The following is a 26,293-nucleotide window of genomic DNA, read 5'->3' as shown; positions in this document are numbered from 1 at the left end:
ATTCCCATCCTTTGTCAGTCAATGACTAAAAACAGAATATTTTCCCTTTAAAGCAATCTAAATTGTATGGTAGGTTTACATAAGAGTTCAAAGGGTTTTCTTTTTCTTTTTTTTCCAAAGGGTTTCTTTATCATAAAAACATAATAATCAAATAATAGTTGTTTTGGAGAAAATTATAAAATGGGTTATTAGTAACTCTTTAAATTCTTCCCCTTGAAAATTTAATATAGATGCATGCTTCCATCTTGTACCTTCAATTACCAGGTGTTGTTCATCCTGGATTTTCAAATATTCCAATTTATGATCCTCATCATCCAGAAGAGTAAGGTAGTTCTGTGTAAGGAGGAGGAAATGTTTTTGTTATTTGGTTAGTAAACTTGAAACAAATACAGAGATAAAAATGAGTAACAATTAAAAAAAAACTTCTTTGTAGTTATATAACATATCACAAATATCTGGCCTACTATAGTTGTTCATAAATATTTATAACTTAGGTGGCAGTATGAGAGAAAGACAATGTGTACTTCATAAGCGTTATCTTTCTCTTTTTTAAAATTTCAATAGGTTTTTGGGGAACAGGTGGTGTTTGATTACATGAATAAGTTTTTTTTTTAAAGATGGAGTCTGGCTCTGTTGCCCAGGCTGGAGTATAGTGGCACTATCTTGGCTCACTGCAACCTCCGCCTCTGGGTTCAAGCAATTCTCCTGCCTCAGCCTTCTGAGTAGCTGGGACTACAGGCTCACACCGCCATGCCCAGCTAATTTTTGTATTTTTAGTAGAGACAGGGTTTCACCACGTTGGCCAGGCTGGTCTCAAACTCCTGACCTCTGGTGCTCCAGCCACCTCGGCCTCCCAAAGTGATGGGATTACAGGCGTGAGCCACTGTGCTCGGCCACACCATTAGTTTATAATGTAACATATAATCTTTGTAACATGTAATCTTTATATGTAACAATAATCTTTGAAAGATAGTACTGTCCATGGTGATCAATTGCTATTATGGATCTCAGAGACAAATATTACAAGTATACATATAGTAACTTAAAAGATGAACTTTTCACTGGTATCCTAGACATGGCTTTTAGCATAATTACTATAGGTAAAATCCCATACTCATGAAATATGTTTTAACACTTAATTAGCCTTGTGCTCTTTGGCAACATATGTACTAAAATTGGAACAATACAAAGAAGTTTAGCAAATTTCTTTTCCTATTTAAAATTAAACAAATACCAACAATCAGAGTCTCCATGACTCTGAGATGCCGCTTACCTCACTGTTGTATAGCCACAGGCGCATATCTTCCTCTTTAATGCGCAGCCTTTGAGATAGATATTCGTGAATTTCCTTGATGGTCTGCATTCGACTAAAACAGCCTGTATAGGCTAATACCCGCTTTAAAGGTGCATTCGGAGAAGGTACATTTCCTATGGTTACAGTAATCACAGTAAGAAAAAAGGCAGATGTGAAAAAGAAGCACCCCTCTCAGCAATGGGAACCATACTATTTTAGGAAATAATAATGAGAAATGAGAATTACACGTGTAATAATTTTATAAATGAAGAGTACCAAAAAGCTTTAAAATGCAGGCAGGAGACCCAAGTTCTTTTTGTTTGTTTATTTGTTTTTAATAGATGGAGTCTTGTTATGTTGCCAGGCTAGAGTGCGGTGCTGTGATTTTGGCTCACTGCAGCCTCCACCTCCAGGGCTCAAGCAATCCTCCCACCTCAGCCTCCTGAGTAGCTGGTACTACAGGCGCACGCCATCACATCTGGCTAATTTTTGTACATTTTTGGGTAGAGACAGGGTCTTGGCCATGTTGCCCTGGCTGGTCTCTAACTCCTGGGCTCAGGCGATCCACCTGCCTCGGCTTCCCAAAGTGCTGGGATTACAGGTGTGAGCCACCAAGCCCAGCCTTCCAGGTGTTTTAAAGTGAGTCCAAAGCCTCAACTTTGAAAAGATGAGCAAAGGCCCAAGGCCCAAGGTCCAAATTATTGGCAATATTTGGATACCAAGAAGAGTAGGAACATGCCAGAAAACAATTGGCATTGATATCTGGCTGCACTCAGCTGAGTCACAGTCAATAGCAAAATGAAATAAAACTCAGTGGGAAAAAAAATTAAGACAGAGTTAAAAAAAAAAAAAAACTCAGTGGAGGAGATAAAATGAGATGGGATTTGAATCCCACAGATAGATAATTGGATTCACCTGGTCCACTTTCCTAAACTTTCTTTGAATCACTAATCCCATCACTTTCAGTCATTAAGTAGCTCAATTATCTGGCACAGTGGTACAACTGCACCAGAAAACATATGTATATCTATTACATATCAGTTAAAAAAAAAGAGAATTTGACATAAAATTCTAAATAGGTATAGACTCTACATAGCCAAACAGAGTTTTTTATTATCATTATTTGAGATAAGGTCTCATTCTGTTGCTCAGGCTGTAGTGCGGTGCGGCAATCATGACTCACTGCAGCCTCAACCTCCCTCATTCAAGTGATCCTCGCACTTTAGCTTCCCAAGTAGAGACAGGGTCTCTCTATGTTGCCCAGGCTGGTTTTGAACTCCAGGGCTCAGGGAATCCTCCCACCTTGGCCCCTCAAAGTTCTGGGATTACAAACTGTGATTACAAGTGTGTGAGCTACCACGTTTGGTCAAAACAGAGTTTCAAATTGAAGCCAAGAAGTTTCCCATGGCCAAATAAACAAGTGCCCAATAAGGAAAAAAAAAAATCATATTAGCCTGTCCACCCAGTAAGATGACGACAGACATGACCTTGAATTCCTGAAGGGCTAAAGGTAGAAACAAGAAGAGTGGTAATACAGGGGAAAAGAGTAAAGAGTGAAGGAAGAATATATCAAGTCTCACTACATACTTCAAAAGAGGAGGGGTATGAAATGACAAGAGATTATGGAAATCAAAGAGAGGTGGCAAAAAAAAAAAAAAAAAAATCATTAAACCCTGGTTAACTATTCCGCCAAAAATCTAGACAAAACTGTGGCTTAAAATAGTCTTCTCTGCTGAGGCTGTATTTTATTGAGCAACCCAACTTAAAAATATAAACTTATCAATATAATGTACATTCCAAATAATTTTCTACCCATTCAATCATGAGTTAGCTTTTTTCTTCCTGAAACATGCTTTTAATAAGTCTTCCCCACTAAATAAAACTGAGAAAATATGCGCATCATCTACTTTTTTAGAACTTCAGAAAAGGAATTCCCTCACCTAAGGCAGGCTAAAAAGTCACCTAAAAAACAATGACTTCTATAGCCTTGTCTGTAGAAAAGGCTACATTTAAGTAATTGTAACTGTAAGAAGGTTTGAATACTTGTCACTTCAAAAGGAATAAAAGAGCCTAGTAAACAGCTGTAATAAATTGAGTATTTGAGAAAGATGAACATCATGTTATGGCAGAACAAAACCCAACCCGTGATCAGTTTTTAAACACATAGCAAGCAAATCTTTTACAATCAGCAAGCAAAGGATAATCTCTAAAAGAAAACAAAAGAGCAAATTTCTCCAATTATACATTTTAGGATTAGTTGTAAGATTACAGCAAGAAAGCATATTTTTATAAATTTTAAAATGATTAATGATTGATTTCACAACTAATTAGCAAGGAATAAAATTTCAAATTAAAACCAAATTTGGAGCATCTGAAATATGCAGTTCTAGGATTCAGAAGCATATAAGTATAGTATTCAAGTCAATCTCTATTGTCCTAAGCCACAATATGAAAATTTGAGTTTTAGAAAGTTTTTATAGCATAGCTCATTAAGCAGGCAGCCACTTACTATACATACTTTTGTGCTTTTGAATAGCACCAACAAATCTAGTGGAATTTATAGAAGCAGCAAAAATCTAGGATCAGCACAAGAGTTACAAAGAATACCTACTAAAAGTGCAACAACACATCTTGCCTGTCATGTTATCTTTCTTTTATATATTTTTTTGAGACAGAGTTTCGCTCTGTTGCCCAGGATAGAGTGCATGGCGCGATCTCGGCTCACTGCAACCTCTGCCTCCTGGGTTCAAGCAGTTCTCATGCCTCACCCTCCCGAGTAGCTGGGATTACAGACACCTGCCACCACACATGGCTAATTTTTGTATTTTTAGTAAAGATGGGGTTTCGCCATGTTAACCAGGTTGGTCTCGAACTCCTGACCTCTGGTGATTCAGCAGCCTCGGCCTCCCAAAGTGCTGGGATTACAGGCATGAGTCACTGCACCTGGCCTCATGTTATCTTTCAAAGAGAATTGAAAAAGTTGTAATGGGTGCCATGGAAGCAAGGCTAATCCTTCTAATGGAAAATTAAATCAAGAATGTTTCATAAAGGTTCTATCTCACTGTTCCTTTTTTAAAAAATGGTTTCCTTCACTTTTTATTTTTTTTTAAGAGACAAGCTCTTGCTCTGTTACCCAGGCTGGAGTATGGTGGCACAATCATAGCTCACCACAGCCTTGAACTCCTGGGCTTAAGAGATCTTCCCACCTCAGACTCTTGAGTAGCTGAGACTACAGGGCACACCACTTTGCCCAGCTAATTTAAACAATTTTTTGTAGAGACAGGATCTTACTATGTTGCCCAGGCTGGTCTCAAACTCCTGGCTTCAAATGATCTTCCTCCCCAGTCTCCCAAACTGTTGGGATTACAGGCATCAGCCACCATGCCCAGCCTCACTGTTCTTTGATTTTGCTGTTTTCCCCAAAGTTTGGTAGACAGGGGCCAATGCTTTGCTATAATTATTATGAAACTCTATTGAAAGAATTCTTACCAAACAGGCCGAGGTGGATGGATCACGAGGTCAGGAGATCGAGACCATCCTAACACGGTGAAACCCCGTCTCTAATAAAAATGCAAAAAATGAGCCAGGTGTGGTGGTGGGCGCCTGTAGTCCCAGCTACTCAGGAGGCTGAGGCAGGAGAATGGTGTGAACCTGGGAGGCGGAGCTTGCAGTGAGCCGAGATCGTGCCACCCCACTCCAGCCTGGGCGACAGAGCAAGACTCCATCTCGAAAAAAATAAAAAATAAAAAATAAAAGAATCTTCATATATTATATGAATATAACCTTTAATGAAGATACAAAACTAACTTTGTTCAATTTCAAAGGAGAGCAAGTACTTCTTTTGGTCAGGGTTTAGAGGTAGTTCTTGCATACTAAGTTATTTAAATTATAATAACATGCTGGTATTGTTAACATAGTCTGAGAATTTGTGTAAATGGTTGCTCATGATTATTAATATTATTTTTTGAGACAGAGTCTCACTCCGTCACCCAGGCTGGAGTGCAACGGTGTGATCTTGGCTCACTGCAACCTCCACCTCCTGGGTTAAAGCGATTCTCTTGCCCCAGCCTCCCAAGTAGCTGAAATTACAGCACCACCACGCCCAGCTAATTTTTGTATTTTTAGTAGAGACAGGGTTCATGTTGGCCAGGCTGGTCTTGAACTCCTGACCTCAAGTAATCTGCCCACCTCAGCCTCCCAAATTGTGGGATTACAGGCATGAGCCACTGTGCTCAGCTTATTATTTCTTTACTGCTGAAGAATAATTTCAAACATTTGCAAAGCAAAAGCACAGAGCAAGTCTTGCCCATCAATAAAGTTTAACCTTACAGAGAAATGAAAGGGGAACTTTTTGCATGTTATACATTAAAATGGGAACTACTTTATGTCATTTTGATAGGCTTGATGTTTTTTTAAAGCAAATATATCACTTTAATCTTCAAAAATATGCCTTTGCTCTGTACTCTGTCTCTTTTATAAAGCCTCTTTAGATCAAGCATGAGAAATGTATCATGTTTTGCCAAAAAACCAAACAACAACAAAAACCTTAAAAAACAAAAAAGATGATAGTATAAAAGGAATTGCTTTTTACAAATTTGAGTGGAGTTGAAAAGACCAGTCAATGACTGGTATACTACTACTTAGTCTAGTAACAATTTACAATGGCTTGTCTCAAAGAAATAAAGCATGTAAAATCTATTTCTATTTATTTTCTTTGTAAGTAGAAAAGGAAACATCCCATCTCAGTTTGCTGTTGGAATGTTTGCTTCAACCCCTCATCTAGTCTTGTGCATGACCATAGTTCTAAGCCCTGTAAAAATTAATTACTGAGTCTGTAGGAAAGCTGATGGGAATGTGTATCAATACAGTGGCACCAGACTTCGAGCAACGTAGTTTTCACCTTTTTTTTTTTTTTTTTTTTTTTTTAAGGAAATGCATGGTATTCTTGCTGCATTCTTAAGTTACCTCTCGGTAAATGCTGAGGAAACATTCTCAGGCTCATCATACCCATATTCACCCAGATGTTAGACTGCTGTGTCCGAGTGGCAGGCTGCTGTCTCAGGAAGAGAAGATAGCGGGGAAATAATTCCAGCTCTGGGATGTCTGTCTTGCTGTTCTTGATAACCTATTGTTTTAAAAGATAAAAAGAGATCACTAAAAAAAGAAACAAAACTTGCCATTTTAATCTAACTTCTGAGATTTATTTCTAAACCAAAATGTCCAACAAGTTCACTAGCTACATTTCAGTAATTACTGAAACTCACACATTTAAGTTACATGGATCTGATTACTGTTAAAATTCCTGCTCCGAAACCCATTTCCTAAGATTATAACTCCTTGTAGATATCTTCTCCCCTTTTATTTAAAAGCAAGTAACAACACTGAGGAAAAAAAAACCCTAAGTATTATCTATAATTCTACTACCCTCACACCATAAGTCTTTTCATTTTTACTTATTTCATGTATATAAATGACTGACATTTTAAGGACAAATTCATAAAAATTGAGTTACAAGTCAAAAACTATGGAAGTATTCATTAGCTATATAGTCATGCTGCCATCTAAAGTTTAGCAATTTACACTATTGCCAGTAATGTGTAAGTATACTACTCTCATAAAACCTTATCACTGGACATCATTTAAAAACATCCGCATTTCATTAATATGAAGAGTATTATAAATTGCTTAAATTTTTATTTTTTGTACTAGTAGTGAGGATGCAACTGTTCCCATATAAAAATTTACTACGTTCTACTTGCATAACCAGTCTGTTCACATATGTTTTGTCTATGACTTAAACAAAAAATTTGGATGTAAAAAAAACTCAGATTTCACATTGTTGGAACAGGATTTTTAAGTAGTTTTAACCTGCTTATAAGCCCACAGACACAGGAAAACATTTAATTATCAAATTATTGTTGTAAGAGTAGTACATGATCAATTTCATATCCTAAAAGGATAGCAGGGTTAACACTGAAACTCCTTTTTTTTTTTTTTTTTTTGAGACACAGTCTCGCTCTGTCACCCAGGCTGGAATGCAGTGGCCCAATCTCGGCTCATCGCAAGCTCTGCCTCCCGGGTTCTTGCCATTCTCCCGCTTCAGCCTCCCAAGTAGCTGGGAATACAGGCGCCTGCCACCACGCCTGGCTAATTTTGTTTTTGTATTTTTAGTAGAGACAGGGTTTCACCGTTGTTAGCCAAGATGGTCTCGATCTCCTGACTTTGTGATCCGCCCGCCTCAGCCTCCCAAAGTGCTGGGATTACAGGCGTAAGCCACCGCGCCCAGCCAACACTGAAATTCTTGAAAACAGAAACTCTGTACAGAGTCTTTTAAGTCTCAGGTGACCAGGCTTTATTTTCCTTTACTCTCATAACCAATATCTTCTGCAACAGAACTTTTTTTTTTAGTATCAAGAGAGAGCAATAAAAATCAAATAAAAACAACACTACAAGCCAGGTGCAGTGGCTCATGCCTGTAATACCAGCACTTTGGGAGGCCAAGGCAGAAGGACTGCTTGAGACCAGGAGTTCGAGACCAGCCTGGGCAACACAGCAAGATTCTGTCTCTTAAAAAAATTTAAAAATTAGCTGTTATGGTGGTGTGTGCCTGTAGTCTTAGCTATTGGGGAGGCTGAGGTGGGAATATTGTTCAAACCCTGGAGCTTGAGGTTATTTTTCATAAACGTAATTATTAAGAACTCAAAATCAACATCAAAATTACATTAGTCTGTTTTATAACAGATTTTTACTCTTTTTAGAAGTTAACGTACCATATCTCATCTATACAAAACCTTCCTGGCATAAGGAAGTTTTAGCTCGGACATTATAAAAGGAAGAGTGTTTCTTTTTTTTTTTTTTTTTTTTTTGAGACGGAATCTCGCTCTGTCACCCAGGCAGGAGTGCAATGGTGTGCAGTCTTGGCTCACTGCAAACCTCTGCCTCCTGGGTTCAGACGATTCTCCTGCCTCAGCCTACCGAGTAGCTGGAACCACAGGAGCGTGCCACCACACTGGATAATTTTTGTATTTTTATTAGACACGGGGTTTCACTATGTTGGCCAGGCTGGTCTCGAACTCCTGACCTCGTGATCTGCCTGCCTCGGCCTTCCAAAGTGCTGGGATTACAGGTGGAAGAGTGTTTCTTAATATACCAAAACAAATCCCACCAAAACATCTTGTTATATTTTACTGCATCAACAATGTAAAAAGTGAGTGTTCAGAGTACCGAGTGCTGTTTACCGTGTAAGCACAACAAATGGTGCTATATACTAATATTTTAATATAATATTCTGTTATCATATGTTGTGATCTTTTATATGCCCCTCCTTCAAAAACATAAACCACAAAAATCCACCAAAAGCTACAAGAAGAATCCAATCCCTAACTAGATACTTGTGTGATTGTTAGGAATAGTAGTTTCAGAAATAACCTCTGCATCACGCCCTACATTCACTGAACTTTTTGGCACTGGCTCTTGGCCTGTCTTCCCCTCCAGCCTAAGTTCCACATATCCTAGGTGATGTCTACTTTTATGTGGATAACACATTCAACAGCCTCCTATTTCCTTGCCTTTATTTATGAATGAATGAACGAATGTGAAGGAACTTAACATTGAACAATCCACACAGGTTCAGAACACTCTTCTACCACAAGGTAAGAGCTACTTTGTGGTTAGTGAGAGTCACATAGAAAAAGTAACAGAAGACCCCCATCTATGACTGCTCCTTATATAAGGCACTATTAACTATACTTACTGGTCTAGGTAAGGCCAGGTTTGCTCCATACCAGTGATAAAGTGCTCTCCACACAGGTTCTGGGACCATTTCATAATCTCTTCCATGAATCAGCTGTGGAGTTCGTTTTAATCGTCCTCCTTCTAGTGTTAATGATGTAGCCTGAGAAAGAATAGAATGACAATGTTGACTTTCAATATTACAAAGGTTTTTGGGTCTCAGCAATACCTAGAAACAGGAAAACAAACTCATATATCACCACCCAATTTCATGTTGCTGGAAAAACTTAATTTTTTTTTTTTTGAGATGGGGTCTTGTTCCATCACCCAGGCTGGAGTACAGTGGCGTGATCTTGGCTTGCTGCAGCCTCCACCTCCCGGGTTCCAGTGATTCTCCTGCCTCAGCCTCCCGAGTAGCTGGGATTACAGGCACACGTCTCCATGCCCGGCTAATTTTTGTATTTTTAGTAGAGACGGGGTTTCACCATGTTGGCCAGGCTGGTCTCAAACTCCTAACCTCAGGTGATCTGCCCACCTCAGCCTCCCAAAGTGCTAGGATTATAGGGATGAGCCACCACATCCAGCCAAAAAAACTGAATTTTTAATAAGAGATTTTTATTTTTGACTTTCAAAATAAACTATGTAAGAAATGAAACTCAAAGCATATCATTTGGAAAAATCACTAAAGCACTTGAAATAACTTCACAGATTTCTTTCAAACAATAAAAAATACTAGTTTGGAAAAAAAAATTCATACATAGCATATGTGAAACAACATTTTCAGAATAGCTGTCCTAAGTAAGAATAACAATAATGCCAAGGGTTACTAAACTACTTCTATGTAAGTTCTAAATCATAAATAGTCTCACAGAAATGTACTATACAAAGAGATGTCCATCTATAATACAGTAATTAAATGAACCACCAATGTTTTGCTATGTGCTAAAACCTCTGAAATGAAATTTATTAATAGCTTGCAAGAGAATAATTTTAAGTTTAGATGTAAAATTACTTACCTTTACTGGTTCTTGAGTTACTAATGGCTGATTATCAATAGCCCCTGGTTTCTGAGGGTTAAGGTGCAACAAAATATTCCCATTGGCTCCCAGCAAACACTGGTTGTTATTGTCAGAAGTGTTATGTTGTCGAGCAAAGCAAACATCTGCCCCTGGTGTGGCAGAATACAGAAAGCCTATAAAAAAAAAAGAGGATAGAATCTCTTATTTTTAGTTATTATACATAAACAGGCTTGAGGATATGAACTCAATGCCCATGTATTGTATTACTCTGTTGACATGTCAGTACAGATTCAGATTCTGGTAATTCTGTAGAAGACAGGAAATGTTATCCTTCTCTGAACGATACATGGCATGGTACTAAAAATAAGAGCTTTTAAAATTATTACCAAATGAACATTTGGCCACCCTCCTAGAATATCTAACAATTCATAATGAGAATTATATGTCCTCCGACTGGAAGGGAAGAGCTGGGCTAAGTGGCTGGGCTTCTACATAGCATCCTTTAATTATTTTCCTCAAACTAGAAAAATATTCCAAATGTTCTTGGTAGATAATGGTGATATGAAGTCACTAAATTAAAGGAAAACTAAAACAAGAACTCCAACAAAAGAGTACTGGGGGCTAGATCCTATTGCATCTATGAACTCAATGTCCACAAGTTCTTTTGAAAGAAATACATGATCTTTACAATAGGAAAATATGCACAGAAAATGATTAACCATGGCTTAGAGTTGTGAACCTCAGTGGTATTTTAAGGCATTTCAACTCTCAACTACACGCTAATCTTTGGTAAACAATCTAGCAGTCATCACTTTGTGACCTTCTGCCTGTGGTATGCAGCCTTTGGGTGTCACAAGTTATATGGTAAGCACATACCAAACAGGATCTTTAGATGGGGTTAAGAAATAATCCTCATGTTAAAGCTGATGACAGCACTTCTAGGACTGCTAAGTGATCTTTGTAATACCAGAAAGGGAGGGAAGAAGCAGATTCTACAAGGAGCTTTGTAAAGAAAATGCTAGCTCTGTCCAATTTGCTTACACCTTCCACAGAAAAGGAAAAGAACATCTTGGAAGAAATAATAACACAGGCCAGGAGGAATGGCTCACGCCTGTAATCTCAGCACTTTGGGAGGCCAAGGCTGGAGGACTGCTTGCCAGAAGACTGCAACCAGCATGGGCAACATGAGACCTCCTCTCTACAAAACAATTAAAAAATTAGCTGTGTTTGGCAGTGTACACCTGTAGTCCCAGCTACTAGGTAGGCTAAGACAGGAGGATCGTTTGAGCCCAGGAACTGGAGGTTACAGTGAGCTATGATCATGCCATTGCACTACTGCCTGGGCAACAGAGCGACACCCTGTCTCTTTAAGTAAATAAATAAATAACAATAGGGTAAGACTGAGGGTTCTGCTACTGTACCAGAATAACAGCAATCAACTCAATTCAGCTGGGCCATAGAAATACCACAGCATCTTCCTTGTAGGTGTGGAACATGAAGTTTTAGGTAAGTACCAAGGCCTAAAGGGAATTATGGGAGGCATCTGAATTCTTTCTCAGTATTTTAACGAAATAATCTCCATATTTTGGCCTGAAATATACATAGAATCTGATGTGGGGTGCATTTAATTTAATTATGTTTATGGCTAGAGAGAGTCCTGGAGATGACTATCTTTGAAAATTTAAATTTACTGACTAAATAATTTAATAGCAATAGGGAAAGATGGGGCTTGATTGAGAAAATAGTGAAAATAGCCACACGTGATGGCTCATGCCTGTAATCCCAGCACTTTGAGAGGCTGAGGCCGGAGGACTGCTTGAGCCTGGGAGTTTGAGACCAGCCTGGGCAACATGGCAAAACCCTATCCCTAAAATAAAAACACACAAAAAATGGCTGGGCATGGTTGCGGGTGCCTGTAGTCCCAGCTTCTTAGGAGGCTGAGGTGGGAGAATTGCTTGGGGCCAGGAGGCAGAGGCTGCAGTAAGCCATGATTATGCCACTGTACTCCAGCCTGGGTGACAGAGCGAGATCCTGTCTCAAAACAAAATAGTGAAAATATTTCCATATTGAGAGATTTAATGAAGTATAATATGGAAAAGAGGTTTTCTTTGTAAAAATACTAATATATTCAAGAATTTTACAATTGACCATTTCATTCAAAACTTATTTCTGTTAATGGAAGCCTGATCTCCTATTACCATATTCACTACAGCCTCTGTCAAATTAGACTGCCTTAATAACTATCCATGGGGAGGCCGGGCACGGTGGCTCACGCCTGTAATCCCAGCACTTTGGGAGGCCGAGGCGGGCAGATCACGAGGTCGGGAGTTCAAGACCAGCCTGGCCAACATAGTGAAACCTCATCTCTACTAAAAAAATACAAAAATTAGCCAGGCCTGGTGGCGGGTGCCTGTAATCGCAGCTACTCGGGAGGCTGAGGCAGGAGAATTGTTTGAACCCAGAAGGTGGAGGCTGCAGTGAGCAGAGATCACGCCACTGCGCTCCAGCCTGGGCAAAACGTGAAACTCAGTCTCAAAAAAAAAAAAAGAAAAGAAAAGAAAGACCTATCCATGGGGAATAAACCAATAAACCTCAGGGGAATAGGTCATATTTACCGCTGCCAGCAGTTTCTGAGGCTTCAGATGCAGTAGAAATGTTGTCTGAAAATTTCTCTTCTGTAGTATTCACATAACTGAGGCTGCTTCCAATTCTATCTTCGACCTGCTCCATAGGATGGGCTGCAGTTCCAAATGAGTATTTTCCTCCATTCAAAACAGATGATGGCTCAATTACCACAGGGTTGGCATCCTAAAATCAGGAAATCAGAGAAGAAGAAGCAAAGTTTAATAATCTGACAACTGTGTAGTCTTCAGAAACAAATCTCACAATTATCTATTTTTTTAAGTCTCCTGTGGTTGGCCACAGACATTTAAAAACATTCTAATACATAGCTATATTTTAATCTCTTTCAGGAGGAAAAGTATGTATACAGATACAATTGGCAAGGTAGACAAAACAGACTGTGAAGGATTTTGTGCCACATAAAGTAATTTACACTCTATTCTGTTGGCAGCTGTTTTTTTAACATTAAAAGTAAATAAAGTTTACATTTTTTTCTTTTCTTCCTTATTTCCCATAGTACATCAATGTATATAATTTTTTTATTATTAAAGATTACATGGTCAATGTAGAAAATATAGAAAACATGAAGAAAATATCACATGTACTCAGATTCCATCATTTAGCAATAACTGTGTTTTAGTTCTTATGACTGAAAATATGTATATATGTAAAAGATGAGTGGTGTATGTACATAGAGTGAAGGGCAATGCTATGACTTATAGCTATGTGACCTTCTACAATAACTGAACACACCTTTAATCCCAGCACTTTGGGAGACCGAGGCAGACGGATCACTTGAGGTCAGGAGTTCAAGACCAGCCTGGCCAAAATGGTGAAATCCCATCTCTACTAAAAATACAAAAACTAGCTGGGGGTGGTGGAGGGCTCCTGTAATCCCAGCTACTCGGGAGGCTGAGGCAAGAGAATCACTTGAACCCGGGAGGTTGCAGTAAGCTGAGATTGCGCCACTGTACTCCAGCCTAGGCAACAGAGTGAGACTCTGTCTCAAAAAAAAAAAAAAAAATCAATCATATTTTTTTCTTTCACCAAACATTGTATTGTTTATATAGTGCTAATATGCTAATCTAACATTTCATATTTTCTCTATTTCTCTTTTTAACAAAGAGAGAAATAGAGAAAATATGAAATGTTAGATTGTCCTAAATAGCAGAGTCTTCAAAAGGCAACGCTATTAGCTGGAATTTAATAATATTATTGCCTTCTATTTCTGGCAAGCGACACTAGTTTTCTTTTCTTTTTTTTCTTTTTTTCTTTTTTTTTTTTTTTGAGATGGAGTCTTACTCTGTCACCCAGGCTAGAGTGCAGTGGCGCGATCTCGGGTCACTGCAACCTCCACCTCCCAGGTTCAGGAGATTCTCCTGCCTCAGCCTCCCGAGTAACTGGAATTACAGGCGCATGCCACCAAGCCCAGATAATTTTTGTATTTTTCATAGAGATAGGGTTTCACCATACTGGCCAGGCTGGTCTTGAATTCCTGACCTCAGGTTATCTGCCTGCCTGGGCCTCCCAAAGTGCTGGAATTACAGGCGTGAGCCACCATGCCCAATCAGTTTTCCTTTTTTTTTTTTTTTTGAGACAGGGTCTCGCTATGTTGGCTAGGTCAGTCTTGAACTCCCGGCCTCAAGCAATACTCCTGCCTGGGCCTCCCAAAGGGCTAGGATTAAAGGCGTGAGCCACTGTGCCCAGTGGACACAAGTTTTCTACTTAAAGTAGTGATGTAAAGTTTCCTTTGAAAATATGATTACATAACTAATTAATCACAACCAGTTATAAATTTCTTTGTTCCTTGTCTGTTACCACTGCTTCACTTGAGTAGCCAAAAAATTTTTTTAAATTTTAAGTAAAAATGGCATAATTATTTATGTAAGTTAACTGTATGGCATTATATGAGAAAAATGGTGACCATAGTTTAAAAAAATGATTAAGAAGTAGGAATCTATATTACATATGCATTTTGGACCATCAATTTTTAAAATTTAGATGGTTCACCAAAGTAGTCAAAATTCTTTTTTTTTTTTTTGAGACAGAGTTAAGCTCTGTCGCCCAGGCTGGAGGTCAGTGGTGCGGTCTCGGCTCACAGCAACCTCCGCCTCTAGCTTCAAATGATTCTCCTGCCTCAGCCTCCTGAGTAGCTGGAACTACAGGCACCTGCCACCACACACAGCTAATTTATGTATTTTTAGTAGAGATGGGGTTTCACCATGCTGGCCTCGAACTCCTGAACACAAGTGATCCACCTGCCTTGGCCTCCCAGCGTGCTGGGATTACAGGCGTGACCCACTGTGCCTGGCCTAGAAATCAAAATCCTGTAGACAAGACAGTAGAACCAAAATGATCTATGTCAAAAAAGAAGTATAAATTAGTCCTAAGTGTTAATTTTCTTAAAGATAATATCAAGCTGCTCACAGCTTTTCTAATACGGAATTCATACCAACACAAAATACATGACATTTAAATTAGGTTTCTTTCTTTTTTTTTTTTTTTTTTTTTTTTTAATTAAAACAAGTTTGGGCCAGGGATGGTGGCTCATGTCTGTAATCCCTGCACTTTGGGAGCCAAGGTGGCTGGATCACTTGAGCTCAGGAGAGTTGGAGACCAGCCTGAGCAACGTGGATAGATCCCGTCTTTACAAAAAAATATTAAAAAAAAAATAGTGGGGCATGGTGGTGTGCACCCTTAGTCCCCAGTAACTTGAGAGGCTGAGGTGGGAGGATGGCCTCAACCCAGGGGGTGGAGGTTGAAGTGAGTTGAGATCATGCCACTGCACTCCAGCCAGAGCAACAGAGTGAGACTCTTTGTTTTTTTTTTTTGTTTGTTTGTTTTTTTTGGTAGAAATGGAGTCTTACTGTATTGCCCAGGCTGGTCTCAAACTCTAGCCTCAGGTAATCCTCCTGCCTCAGTCACCCAAAGTGGTGGGATTACAGGTGTGAGCCACCTCACCTGGTTAAATTAGGTTTCAAAAGAAAATTTTCCATAAACATAAATGCCTTATTATTTAAATCAATTCAACTTTTTTTTTTTCACTTATGCTTTTTGACTTTTTTAGTCTGGAGTATAGCAAAGGCTCTTTTTTTTATACAGGGTCTTTCTCAGTTGCCTATAGCTCACTATACCCTTGAACTCCTGAGCTCAAGTGACCCTTCCACCTCAGCTAGGACCACAGGCATGCATCACCATGCCCAACTAATTTTTAAAGTTTTCATAGAGATGGGGTCTCAATATGTTACCCAGACTGGTCTCAAACTCCTGGAGGATCCAAACAATCCTCCTGCCTTGCCCTCCCAAAGTGCTAGGATTATAGGCATGAGTCACCCGGCCAAAGGCATTTTTTCCTTTTTAAAGTTCTCTATGTGATCTCACTACATATGCAGCCAGAATTAATAACTATTGCCCTAGTGAGGATTATAGTCTCATGCATTTGTTTTTATAATGTGCTGCAGATGTTAAGAGCTTAGAAATTGACTTGTTATTAAATCTGCTACCTGCTCTGGAACTTGTGTTTTAGAAGAAGATTTAGATTTTAATTAGTTTTCAGGTCATTTGCTTCTTGCCCATAAAGACGGAGCAAGACAGACAGCAAAACCATTTTGAAAGAGTAACAGCGCCACCTTTGAGAAAAATTAAAGTCTTCCAAGTCACTTTGTTTTCCTCCAGAAAAATCACTTTAGTCTTGCTATAAGTGATCTTAAATGATGTTTCAATAACCATCACATTTTTAGCAAGGTAATCCGTTTATAAATTTATACTCACTTCTATATTCCATTTATATAAAGTTGATGCATTACAAATTACCTTTTTTTTCCTTCTTTTTTTGAGACGGAGTCTCGCTTTGTTGCCCAGGCTGGAGTGCAGTGGTGCAGTGTTGGGTCACTGCAACCTCTGCCTCCTGGGTTCAAGCAATTCTCCTGCCTCAGCCTCTGGAGTAGCTGGGATTACAGGCACACACCACTGCGCCTGGCTAATTTTTGTATTTCCGGTGGAGACAGGGTTTCGCCACGTTGGCCAGGCTGGTCTTGAACCCCTGACCTCAGGTGATCCACCTGCCTTGGCCTCCCAAAGTGCTGGGGTTACAGGCGTGAGTCACTGCGCCCGACCACAAATTACTTTCTAAAAAATTTGTAGTAATATATTTTGAGGAAGATTGGATCTATTTGAGCAAACAATTTTCTTCAAGTTTTCCTCTAAGATGGGCATGTAAGAGAATTTCAAGGAGTAATATTTGGAATTGTATCTTAAATGTTTTAACATGTTTGAAAGTCTTACATGGTGCCTATGTTTCTAAAGAAAATGTAAATGAAACCATTCCTGTAATAATGCTTCTCATTCTGAACAGCTCAGTCCATAGGTTAAATCTATACATATCACTGGCAGGAAAACAGGATAATAAAAATATTACTAGGCATTAAATTTGCTAGGCTAAATTTTATAATAATTTGTGAACAGGATGATTCTAATAACTTCTCAGAGATTGCAACATTTGCCTCTAGCAACTGCGGTTCTACCACATGCTTTTAACATGGTACAGTGAGTAATAACCTTTAGACTTGGAGAATATGGGCTTTTCTTTGCTTCTCTTCCAATGCTCCAAACAAACTAGACTGGTCTGTCTTCTCATTGTCTTTGGCTTTCTTTTCTATTACAGGAACCTGATGCTCTCACTGTTCTCCACTGCCTGAAACTGTCAGCACAACTCAGGTTCCTTCTTCCCCTTCCTACACGCTTATTTTTCTTGTTCCTTCTACCCTTCTTGGCTTTCAGTGAAATAGCTACCTTTTCATCCGATTAATCTTATTACCACTTTCCTTCTATAAGATGAACAAACCAATCACAGTTATATATTGCAGAATCTTTGAGTCACTAGCTTTTTTTGACTGTTCATTTCTGGCTGCTTGCGGAAATTTTTGTTTTTCTAAAACATCAAAGGATCATGTTTTGTTTTTATTGACTTCAGGGGTCTGGAACTGTTCAAAATTATCCTAGAATCCTGGTTTTCAGAAGATAGATTTCTAAATAGGTAAAGTTTCACCTGTAGAGAGAAATGTCCTCATTTTCTGAGTCAACAATTCACAAAAGGACTAGGTACTTATTTTAATATAAGAGAATTTTATTTTGAGATTTTAGGATTCCCTGTGAGTTGTATAAATAGTTTGTGTGTTCTAAAATATGGGTCAAGATTCACCATTTTCTCTATTGATGATACTACTACTTTTTATGCCCTGTACGTAGGTATGTTACAAGAATCAATTAATTAACAGTTATGTCAATTTCATATTTCACTAGTCTGAAATGCTAGCTTTGGAAAAATAGAGGGCAGCATGGAGCAACAGATTAGATACTAAGGCAGGACTCAGGACACTGAGCTCTAGAGTGCTAGATAAAGTAATAAAATAATTGTCTGATACAGCTTTGGGCAATTATAAAACCTAAGGACCTCAGAGGCTTCATTTGTAAATTCAGAGAAGAGAGGTGTTTCATTCCTTTTATTTCCCACTCAACTACACATGTCTGAGGCAGGAAAACAAGGCTGCCCCACTCGTGGCAGTCCTGACGACGATCCTCGAGGGCTGCTCTCGGCCTCCAGCCTTGGCTAAGGAGAACAGGGACCCCCCCAAAGCCCATGGGAGAGAGGCGCGAAAGGTGATTTAAAGTATCTTCTAGCTCTAAAGTTATGTGATAACTAAATAGGAAAATCTGCATGTGAATAGTAACAGCTGCTCCTTCATAGTTCTCAAAAAGGAAGATACACATTATATAATGTAATAATGATAGAAAAGATTTCACCATTCTTCCCCATTTACGTATTTTTAGGAGATTACACATAGAAGAATAAAGCTTGACACATTAAAGCGGGGAAAGATTGGTAAGATTCCATGAGCAGAGACACAATCAAATTATTCATGCTCCAGTGAATCAGCAAATCTAGGGTTAGCCACTTCTAAGAAAGGATGGCTCATTTTTCCTGATCCCTTGGTCTCTGATCTTTCCATTTAGTCTTGCCAGTATTTGAAACATACTACCCTCACAATTATTAATATTCGTAAGTAAATATGTCATTTTATGAAGAGAAAAAATTAAAGCTAAGTACTATCTTAGGTAGGCAGATGAAGCTCTAAGATGAAATTATCTGACATGTCAACACTAATTTTCTTTTCTTTTTTTTTTTTTGAGATGGAGTCTCACTCTGTCATCCAGGATAGAGTGCAGTGGCATGATCTCGGCTCACTGCAACCTCTGCTTCTTGGGTTTAAGCGATTCTCCTGCCTCAGCCTCCCAAGTAGCTGGAACTGCAGGCACACGCCACCATGCCAGGCTAATTTTTATATTTTTAGTAGAGTCGGGGTTTCACCATGTTGGCCAGACTGGTCTGGAACTCCTGGTCTCAAGTGATCTGCCTGCCTCAGCCTCCCAAAGAGCTGGGATTGCAGGTGTGAGCCATTGCACCTGGCCCATTTTTTTTTTTTTTTTTTTTTTTTAAACAAGGCGTTTGTCAAAGTGGCCGCATGGACTGGAAAGAGAAATTTGATTTTTTTTTTTTTTTTTTAAATACAGTCTCATTCTGTTGCCCAGGCTGGAGTGCAGTGGCATCATCTTGGCTCTCTACAACCTCTGCCTCCGAGGTTCGAGCTATTCTTGTGTCTCAGCCTCCTGAGTAGCTGGGATTACAGGCATACACCACCATACCCGGCTAATTTTTGTATTTTTAGTAGAGACGGGGTTTCTCCAGGTTGGGCAGGTTGGTGTTGAACTCCCAGCCTCAAGTGATCTGCCTGCTTTGGCATCCCAAAGTGCTGGGATAATAGGCATGAGCCACCATGCCTGGCATGAAAGAAGAAATTTAAATCCTGATATAACTACTGCTACTACTACCACCATTATTACCTTTAACCTTATATAGAGTTTCTATCTGCCAGGCACTGGGCTAAGTGCTTCACATGTATTAACTCATTTAATTCTCACATCCCTACTTAAATAGATGTTACTATTAATCTCATTGTTCATATGTGAAAACTGAGGTAGAGCAAGAAGTAGTAATTTATTCAAGGTCATAAAGCAAGTGCAAGGGACAAGAGTCCAAGCTCACTACAATTACCTTATTGAAGTTTCTCATAATAATAGCTACCTATTTAGTACTTACTATGTACCAGACACTGTTTTAAAATGCTTAACAAGAGTCTGGGTGCCTGTAATCCTAGCACTCTGAGAGCCCAAGGCAGGAGAATCGTTTGAGCCCAGGAATTCGAGACTAGCCTGGCAAGCATAGTGAGACCCCATCTCTACAGAAAATCAAAAAATTAGCCAGGTGTGGTAGTGCATGCCTGGAGTCTCAGCTACTCAGGAGGTGGGAGAATTGCCTCAGTCCATGAGGTTGAGGCTGTAGTGAGCTATGATTGTGCCACTACACTCCAGCCTGGGCAACAAAGGAAGATCCTGTCTCAACAAACAAGCAAACAACAACAACAAAACACTTAACATGCATCAAACTCATTTAATCCTCGTAACACTATGAGGGCGATTATTATTATTACTCTAATTTTACACATGGAGGAAACAAGGCCCAGAATGTCACTTTTTTAAAAAGGTTACTTGAATTCAGTTTAAAAACATTTTTAAAAAATCTGTCAGTGTGCAGTTATTTGCATTTACTTTTAGAAAAGAACACTTTTCTAATTAAAACATGTTCAGAGGATTGTTATTAGTCAACTTACATTTCCCCCACCTTATTAATAAGTTGCCATAGTTCCCTGTCTCTTTATTTAGTAAAAACACTTTTCTAATTAATATGTATTTTCAGAAAGTACTGCTGTTACTCCACTTACATTTTTCCCCATCTTATTGAATGAATTCCCATACTCTGCCTCTTTCTCTCCATATAAAGCCATACTCCTCTCCTCCCAGGTTTATTGTAACTCTAAGTTTGCCTTTATTTATTCATTTATTTTATGAGACAGGGTCTTGCTCTGTCACCCAAACTGGAGTGTAGTGGTGTGATCATGGCTCACTGCAGTCTTGACCTATCAGGCTCAAGCAATCCTCCCACCTCAGCCTCCCAAGTAGCTGGGACTACAGGCGCACACTACCAAGCATGACTAATTTTTTTTTTTTTTTGAGACTGAATCTTGCTTGCTCTGTCGCCCAGGCTGGAGTGCAGTGACGCGATCTCGGCTCACTGCAAGCTCCGCCTCCCGGGTTCACGCCTTTCTCCTGCCTCACCCTCCCAAGTAGCTGGGACCATAGGCGCCTGCCACCACGCCCGGCTAATTTGTTGTATTTTCAGTAGAGACGGGGTTTCACCATGTTAGCCAGGATGGTCTCGATCTCCCGACCTCGTGATCCGCCCACCTTGGCCTCCCAAAGTGCTGGGATTACAGGCGTGAGCCACCACACCCGGCTCAAGCATGACTAATTTAAAAAAAAATTTTTTTGGACCGGGAGTGGTGGTTCACGCCTGTAATCCCAGCACTTCGGGAGGCCGAAGAGGGCAGATCACGAGGTCAGGAGATTGAGACCATCCTGGCTAACACAGTGAAGCCCCATCTCTACTAAAAATACAAAAAAAAAAAATTAGCCGGGCGTGGTGGCACGTGCCTGTAGTCCCAGCTACTCGGGAGGCTGAGGCAGAAGAATGGCGTGAACCCGGGAGGCAGAGCTTGCAGTGAGCCGAGATCGCGCCACTGCACTCCAGCCTGGGCGACAAAAGCAAGACTCCGTCTCAGAGAAAAAAAAAAAATTTTTTTTTTGTAGAGATGGAGTCTCACTATGTTGTCCAGGCTGGTCTTGAATTCCTAGGCTCAGGTGATCCCCCTATCGGGGCGTTTCAAAGTCCTGAGATTACAGGCCCAGCCAGACTTCATTCTTAAGTAAATTTTAAAGTTTGCATTTGACAGACGCATGCTAGAAAATAATATCAAATGCCAGAGTGGAGAAGGGAATATGTAGATTCTCCCATGTATACCTCTCCCTTACTACCCTCCCCAAATTTCTTTAGTGCACAAAAGGACTATGGTAGGCAACAATAAACCAGGTTCATGTTCTTCTCAGTGCAGTTCAGTCTGTTTATAAGGGACATGCTGCTAAGACTAAGATCTCTATTGTGTTCCTACGGAAAACAAAACGTAATACATCCAAGACAAAACTAGGTTATTCTTTGAGTCTATACTCATTAAAACATTAACAACCACTCATTCTAAGGCCAAACTACAAATATAAAAACCAAAAAAGTATTTCAAAATAATGACTGATGCTGTATCCCAATACTCTCATTTTCTACCTACACATACCATCATTATCTACCTACAAGGTCCAGGAAGTCATTTGCCTACTTTTTATTCCTTCAGAGACACCAAAGTCCGTGTTTCCTAATTAATATATTTTACATGTGAAAACACATTAATAAACTCTGCAAAATGGAAAAAGGATGAGAAAGAATGATGAGATAGATAATGTAAAAAGTATGTAACTACCAATATTCTGATAATAAGCAGTGACAGAAGAAATACAGGCAAATAGGAATCAAATGATTAGAATTTTCGTTAGTGATCATTTGGCAATGAGTGTATATATCAGTTGGCTCTCCAAGAAGGCAAATACTTGATTCTTGGCATTATTCTTTTCAATTTTCTAGTTCTGAAAAAAATTCCATTTTAATGGAAAAGGTAAAATAAAGAACAATGTAAATGATGTAGTTGAGAGAATATAAGCTTTAAAGTCAGTCCTTCGGTTTGATCCCAGATCTTCCACCCTGATCATGACATTCAGGTTACTTTTTCTTTCAGCACCAGGTTCCCCACAGGTAAAATGGGTATAATATTATCTTCCTCACAAGGGTGGTGCGAGAAATAAATGAGATGTGATGTATGTGACATATGCAGGTACCCCCGTACCCAATATTATCTTTTTTTAGGGTTGTTACAAGGGAAGAAATGTATGTGGAAGTGTAATCACAAAGCCTAGATCATAGCAAGTATCATATAAACACTCATTTCCTTTCCCTTCGAATCTTTATTTAAGTTGGAGCATTTTATTATTGGCTGGTAGTCATAGCATTTTATTATTGGCTGGAAGTCTCACGGAGCTGAAAATCCTGTGAAAAATGTAAATAGACAGGAATCTAACTCACGTATTTGACATATTCTTTCCACTGTTGCCACCACTGCATGGAGATGATAAACCAGTTGTGTCCTGGTTGCAGACCATACCTGCTCTCTCGTTCTAACCATCCTCTGTACGTACAAAAGAAATTAAATAGATCAAATAAAGTGTGAAATAGGTGGCGACGCACAAAAATTATCATTAGAAGTTTTATAAGAAAAACCGCGAAACATTTAGATGTAATTAGGAGAGACTGCCAAAACCCAATTAGTAAAACAACACTGTTTCTATTGATAAACCAATTTCAAGAGTCATAGGGCAGTATCAAGAATAATTACTTCAGGAAAAGATTCTGGGAAAAACTTAAAAATTAAAAAAATTAGAAAAACAACTGGTGTTTCCAATTAATTAATTAATTAATTACATTTTTTGCAGAATGTTCATGTAACCAATGATGTTCTTCAAAACAGCCTTATTGAGGAATAATTTACATAAATATAAAACTTACCTATTTTAAGTGTACAACTCAGTGATTTTGATAACTTTACAGATATGTGCAACCAACACCACAATCAGTTTGAGAACATTTAAAACATTTCAATTAATCCAAAAAGACTGCTGTAGCCATTTTTGGTCAATTCCTATTACCACCCTCAGCAACAGGAAACCACTAATCTATGTTTTGTCTCTTACAGATTTGTCTTTTCTCAACTACTCATATAAATAAAATGATAAAACACATGGCCTTTTAAAAATTTGGCCTCTTTGACTTTGCGTGTTTTTGTGGTTCATCTATTATTGTGGCAGATATCAGTTGGTTGTGCTTTATTACTGAATAGTATTCCACTGTATGTATATATTACATTTTGTTTATCCATCCAACACCTAAAGAACATTTGAAACTGGCAAGTCAATTTCCAAAGTGGCTGTCCATTTAACATTCCCATCAGCAATTCTAGTGGGTGTGAAACACTGTTACACTGTGATTATAAAAAAAAATCTACTCTATCTATCTATCTATCTATCTATCTATCTATCTATCTATCTATCTATCTATCTACAGAATCTCACTCTAGCCCAGGCTGGAGTGCAGTGGTGCAATCTCAGCTCGCTGCAGCCTTGACCTCCTGGGCTCAAGCAATCCTCCTGCCCCAGCCTCTCAAGTATCTGGGATTATAGGTGTGCGCTGCTATGCCCAGCTATTTTTTTTTTTTTTTTTTAACTAGAGACAAGGTCTCACTATGTCACCCAGGCTGGTCTTGAACTCCCAAAAGTGTTGGGATTACAGACATGAGCCACTGTGCCCAACCAAAAACTATTTATTTTTTTGAGGTGAAAATGGCATAATATGAAATTATTTTAAATCATACAATTCAATGGCATTTAGTACATACAAAATGCTGTGTGACCACCTCTTACTAAGTTTCAAAACATTCTGATATACCTCAATTAAAAAGTCATCCATTAAATAGTTATTCCCCATTACTCACTTCACCCAGACCTTAACAACCACCAGTCTGCTGTCTGGACCTATTGACTTGCCTGTTCTGGATATTTCATGTAAATGGGATGATTCAACATATGACCTTTTATGTCTGGCTTCCTTCATTTAACATGTTTGTGAGGTCCAACCATGTTGTAGTATGTATCAGTACTTTATTCCTTTTTATGGTTGAATAATATTCCATGGTGTGTATATACTACATCTTGTTTAACCATTCATCCACTGATGGATGTATAGACTGTTTCTACCTTTTGGCTATTGTGAATAGTGGTACTATGAAAGTTGTGTTCAAGTATTTGAGTACCTGTTTTCAATTATTCTGGTATATATTTAGAAGTAGAATTGCTGGTACATGGAAATTCTTGCTGAGGAACTGCCAAACTGTTTTCCACAGTGATTGCACCATTTTACATTTCTACCAGCAATATATGAGAGTCCCTAATTTCCCTACTTGCCAAAACCTTCCATTCTAAAAATTCTAATACTTATTGAGAAGTAGAATTTCATTGTTTTGACTTGCATTTCCCTAATGACTAATTACGTTGAGCATCTTTTCATGTGCTTGATGATCACTGAACATCTGGAGAAACATGTATTCAAGTCCATTTTTAGGTGTCTATTTTTAAATTGGGTTGTTTGCTTTTTGTTGTTAAGCTGTAGGAGTTCTTTATGTATTCTAGTTAGTAGACCCTTATTGGATGTATGTTTCTAAAATATTATCTCCCATTCTATAGGTTTTTTCGGTTTTAAAGATAATATCTCTTGATGTATAAAAGTTTTAAGTTTTGCCAGGTACAGTGGCTCACACCTGTAATCTCAGCACTTTGGGAGGCTGAGGCAGGCGAATCGCTTGAGCCCAGGAGTTCAAGACCAGCCTGGGCAACATGGCAAACCCTCATCTCTACAAAAAATACAAAAATTAGCTGGGCGCAGTGCCTCATGCCTATAATCCCAGCACTTTGGGAGGCTGAGGCAGGCAGATCACCTGAGGTCAGGAGTTCGAGACCTGCCTGACTAACATGGTGAAACCCCGTCTCTACTAAAAATACAAAAAAATTAGCTGGTGTAGTGGTGGGCACCTATAATCCCAGCTACTTGGGAGGCTGAGGCAGGAGAATCGCTTGAACCCGGGAGGCAGAGTTTGCAGTGAGTCGAGATCATGCCATTGCACTCCAGCCTGGGCAACAGAGCGAGACTCCATCTCAAAAAAAAAAAAAAATAGCTGGTTGTGGTGGTGCACGCCTGTGGTCCCAGCTACTCACGAAGCTGAGGCGGGAGGGAGTTTGAGGTTGCAGTGAGCTGTGATGGTGCCACTGCACTCCAGCCTGTGTGAGACTGTCTCAAAACACAAAAATAAAACAAACAAAAACCTTTCAAATTTTCATGAAATGCAGTAGTTTTTCTTTGGTTGCTCATGCTTTTGGTGCTACAACTAACATTCCACTGCAAAATTCAAATAATTTTTGAGGAAATAGTTTTGTTAGATATAGAGTTCTTGGTTACAGTTTTTCCCCCACTTTCAGTTCTTTAAAAAAATTACCATCCCACTCACTTCTGGATTCCATGCTTTCTGATGAGAAACATGCTATTAATTTTATTGATGATCCATTGTATGGGACAAACAGCTTCTCTTTTGCTTTCAAGATTCTCTCTTTGTTCTTGGCTTTGTAAAATACAGTTTCATTATAATGCTTCTCAGTGTGGATCACTTTGTTTATCTTTCTTTAAGTCCAATGAGCTTTTTGAACGCATAGGTTCATGTCTTAAGAAGTTTAGGACAATTATTTCTTCAAATATTCTGCCCTTTCCTTCTCTCTCCTTTCCTAAGATTCTTATGTTGACACATATGATGTTGTTCTATGGTATCTTACGTTCTGTTCATTTTTCGTCATTCTGTTTTCTTTCTGCTCCTCAGTCAATAATTTCAATGGACTTTTATTTAACTTCTCTGACTCATTCTTCTGCCTGCTCAAATCTGATGGAGAACCCCTCTAATAGATTTCTCATTTCAGT

General features: G+C 38.9%; 1 protein-coding gene and 1 non-coding gene across 14 annotated transcripts in view; both read right to left on the bottom strand.

Moving 5' to 3' along the window:
- Positions 1 to 26,293, bottom strand: part of USP32 (ubiquitin specific peptidase 32) — a 243,622-nt gene that overhangs the window by 35,982 nt on the left and 181,347 nt on the right. For 7 of the 13 annotated variants that reach the window (XM_055386674.2, XM_055386676.2, XM_055386682.2 and 4 more), the window contains 7 exons: positions 22,805 to 22,907; positions 12,660 to 12,852; positions 10,042 to 10,217; positions 9,048 to 9,188; positions 6,260 to 6,419; positions 1,274 to 1,428; positions 252 to 333 (listed from right to left, as the gene is read on the bottom strand). In XM_055386674.2, the coding sequence (XP_055242649.1) occupies positions 252 to 333; positions 1,274 to 1,428; positions 6,260 to 6,419; positions 9,048 to 9,188; positions 10,042 to 10,217; positions 12,660 to 12,852; positions 22,805 to 22,907 (1,010 nt within the window). The remainder of the gene's footprint in view (positions 1 to 251; positions 334 to 1,273; positions 1,429 to 6,259; positions 6,420 to 9,047; positions 9,189 to 10,041; positions 10,218 to 12,659; positions 12,853 to 22,804; positions 22,908 to 26,293) is intronic. The other 6 variants (XM_055386678.2, XM_055386683.2, XM_063705767.1 and 3 more) reach the window with 1 other exon arrangement.
- LOC115934860 (small Cajal body-specific RNA 20) lies at positions 18,187 to 18,318 on the bottom strand. Its single transcript, XR_004070599.1, has one exon.

The sequence above is a fragment of the Gorilla gorilla genome, chromosome 4 (genome assembly GCF_029281585.2).
Source record: "Gorilla gorilla gorilla isolate KB3781 chromosome 4, NHGRI_mGorGor1-v2.1_pri, whole genome shotgun sequence".
NCBI classification, from domain to species: domain Eukaryota; kingdom Metazoa; phylum Chordata; class Mammalia; order Primates; family Hominidae; genus Gorilla; species Gorilla gorilla.
Note: the sequence above shows the minus strand (reverse complement) of the source record. Positions and strands in the feature narration are given on the sequence as shown.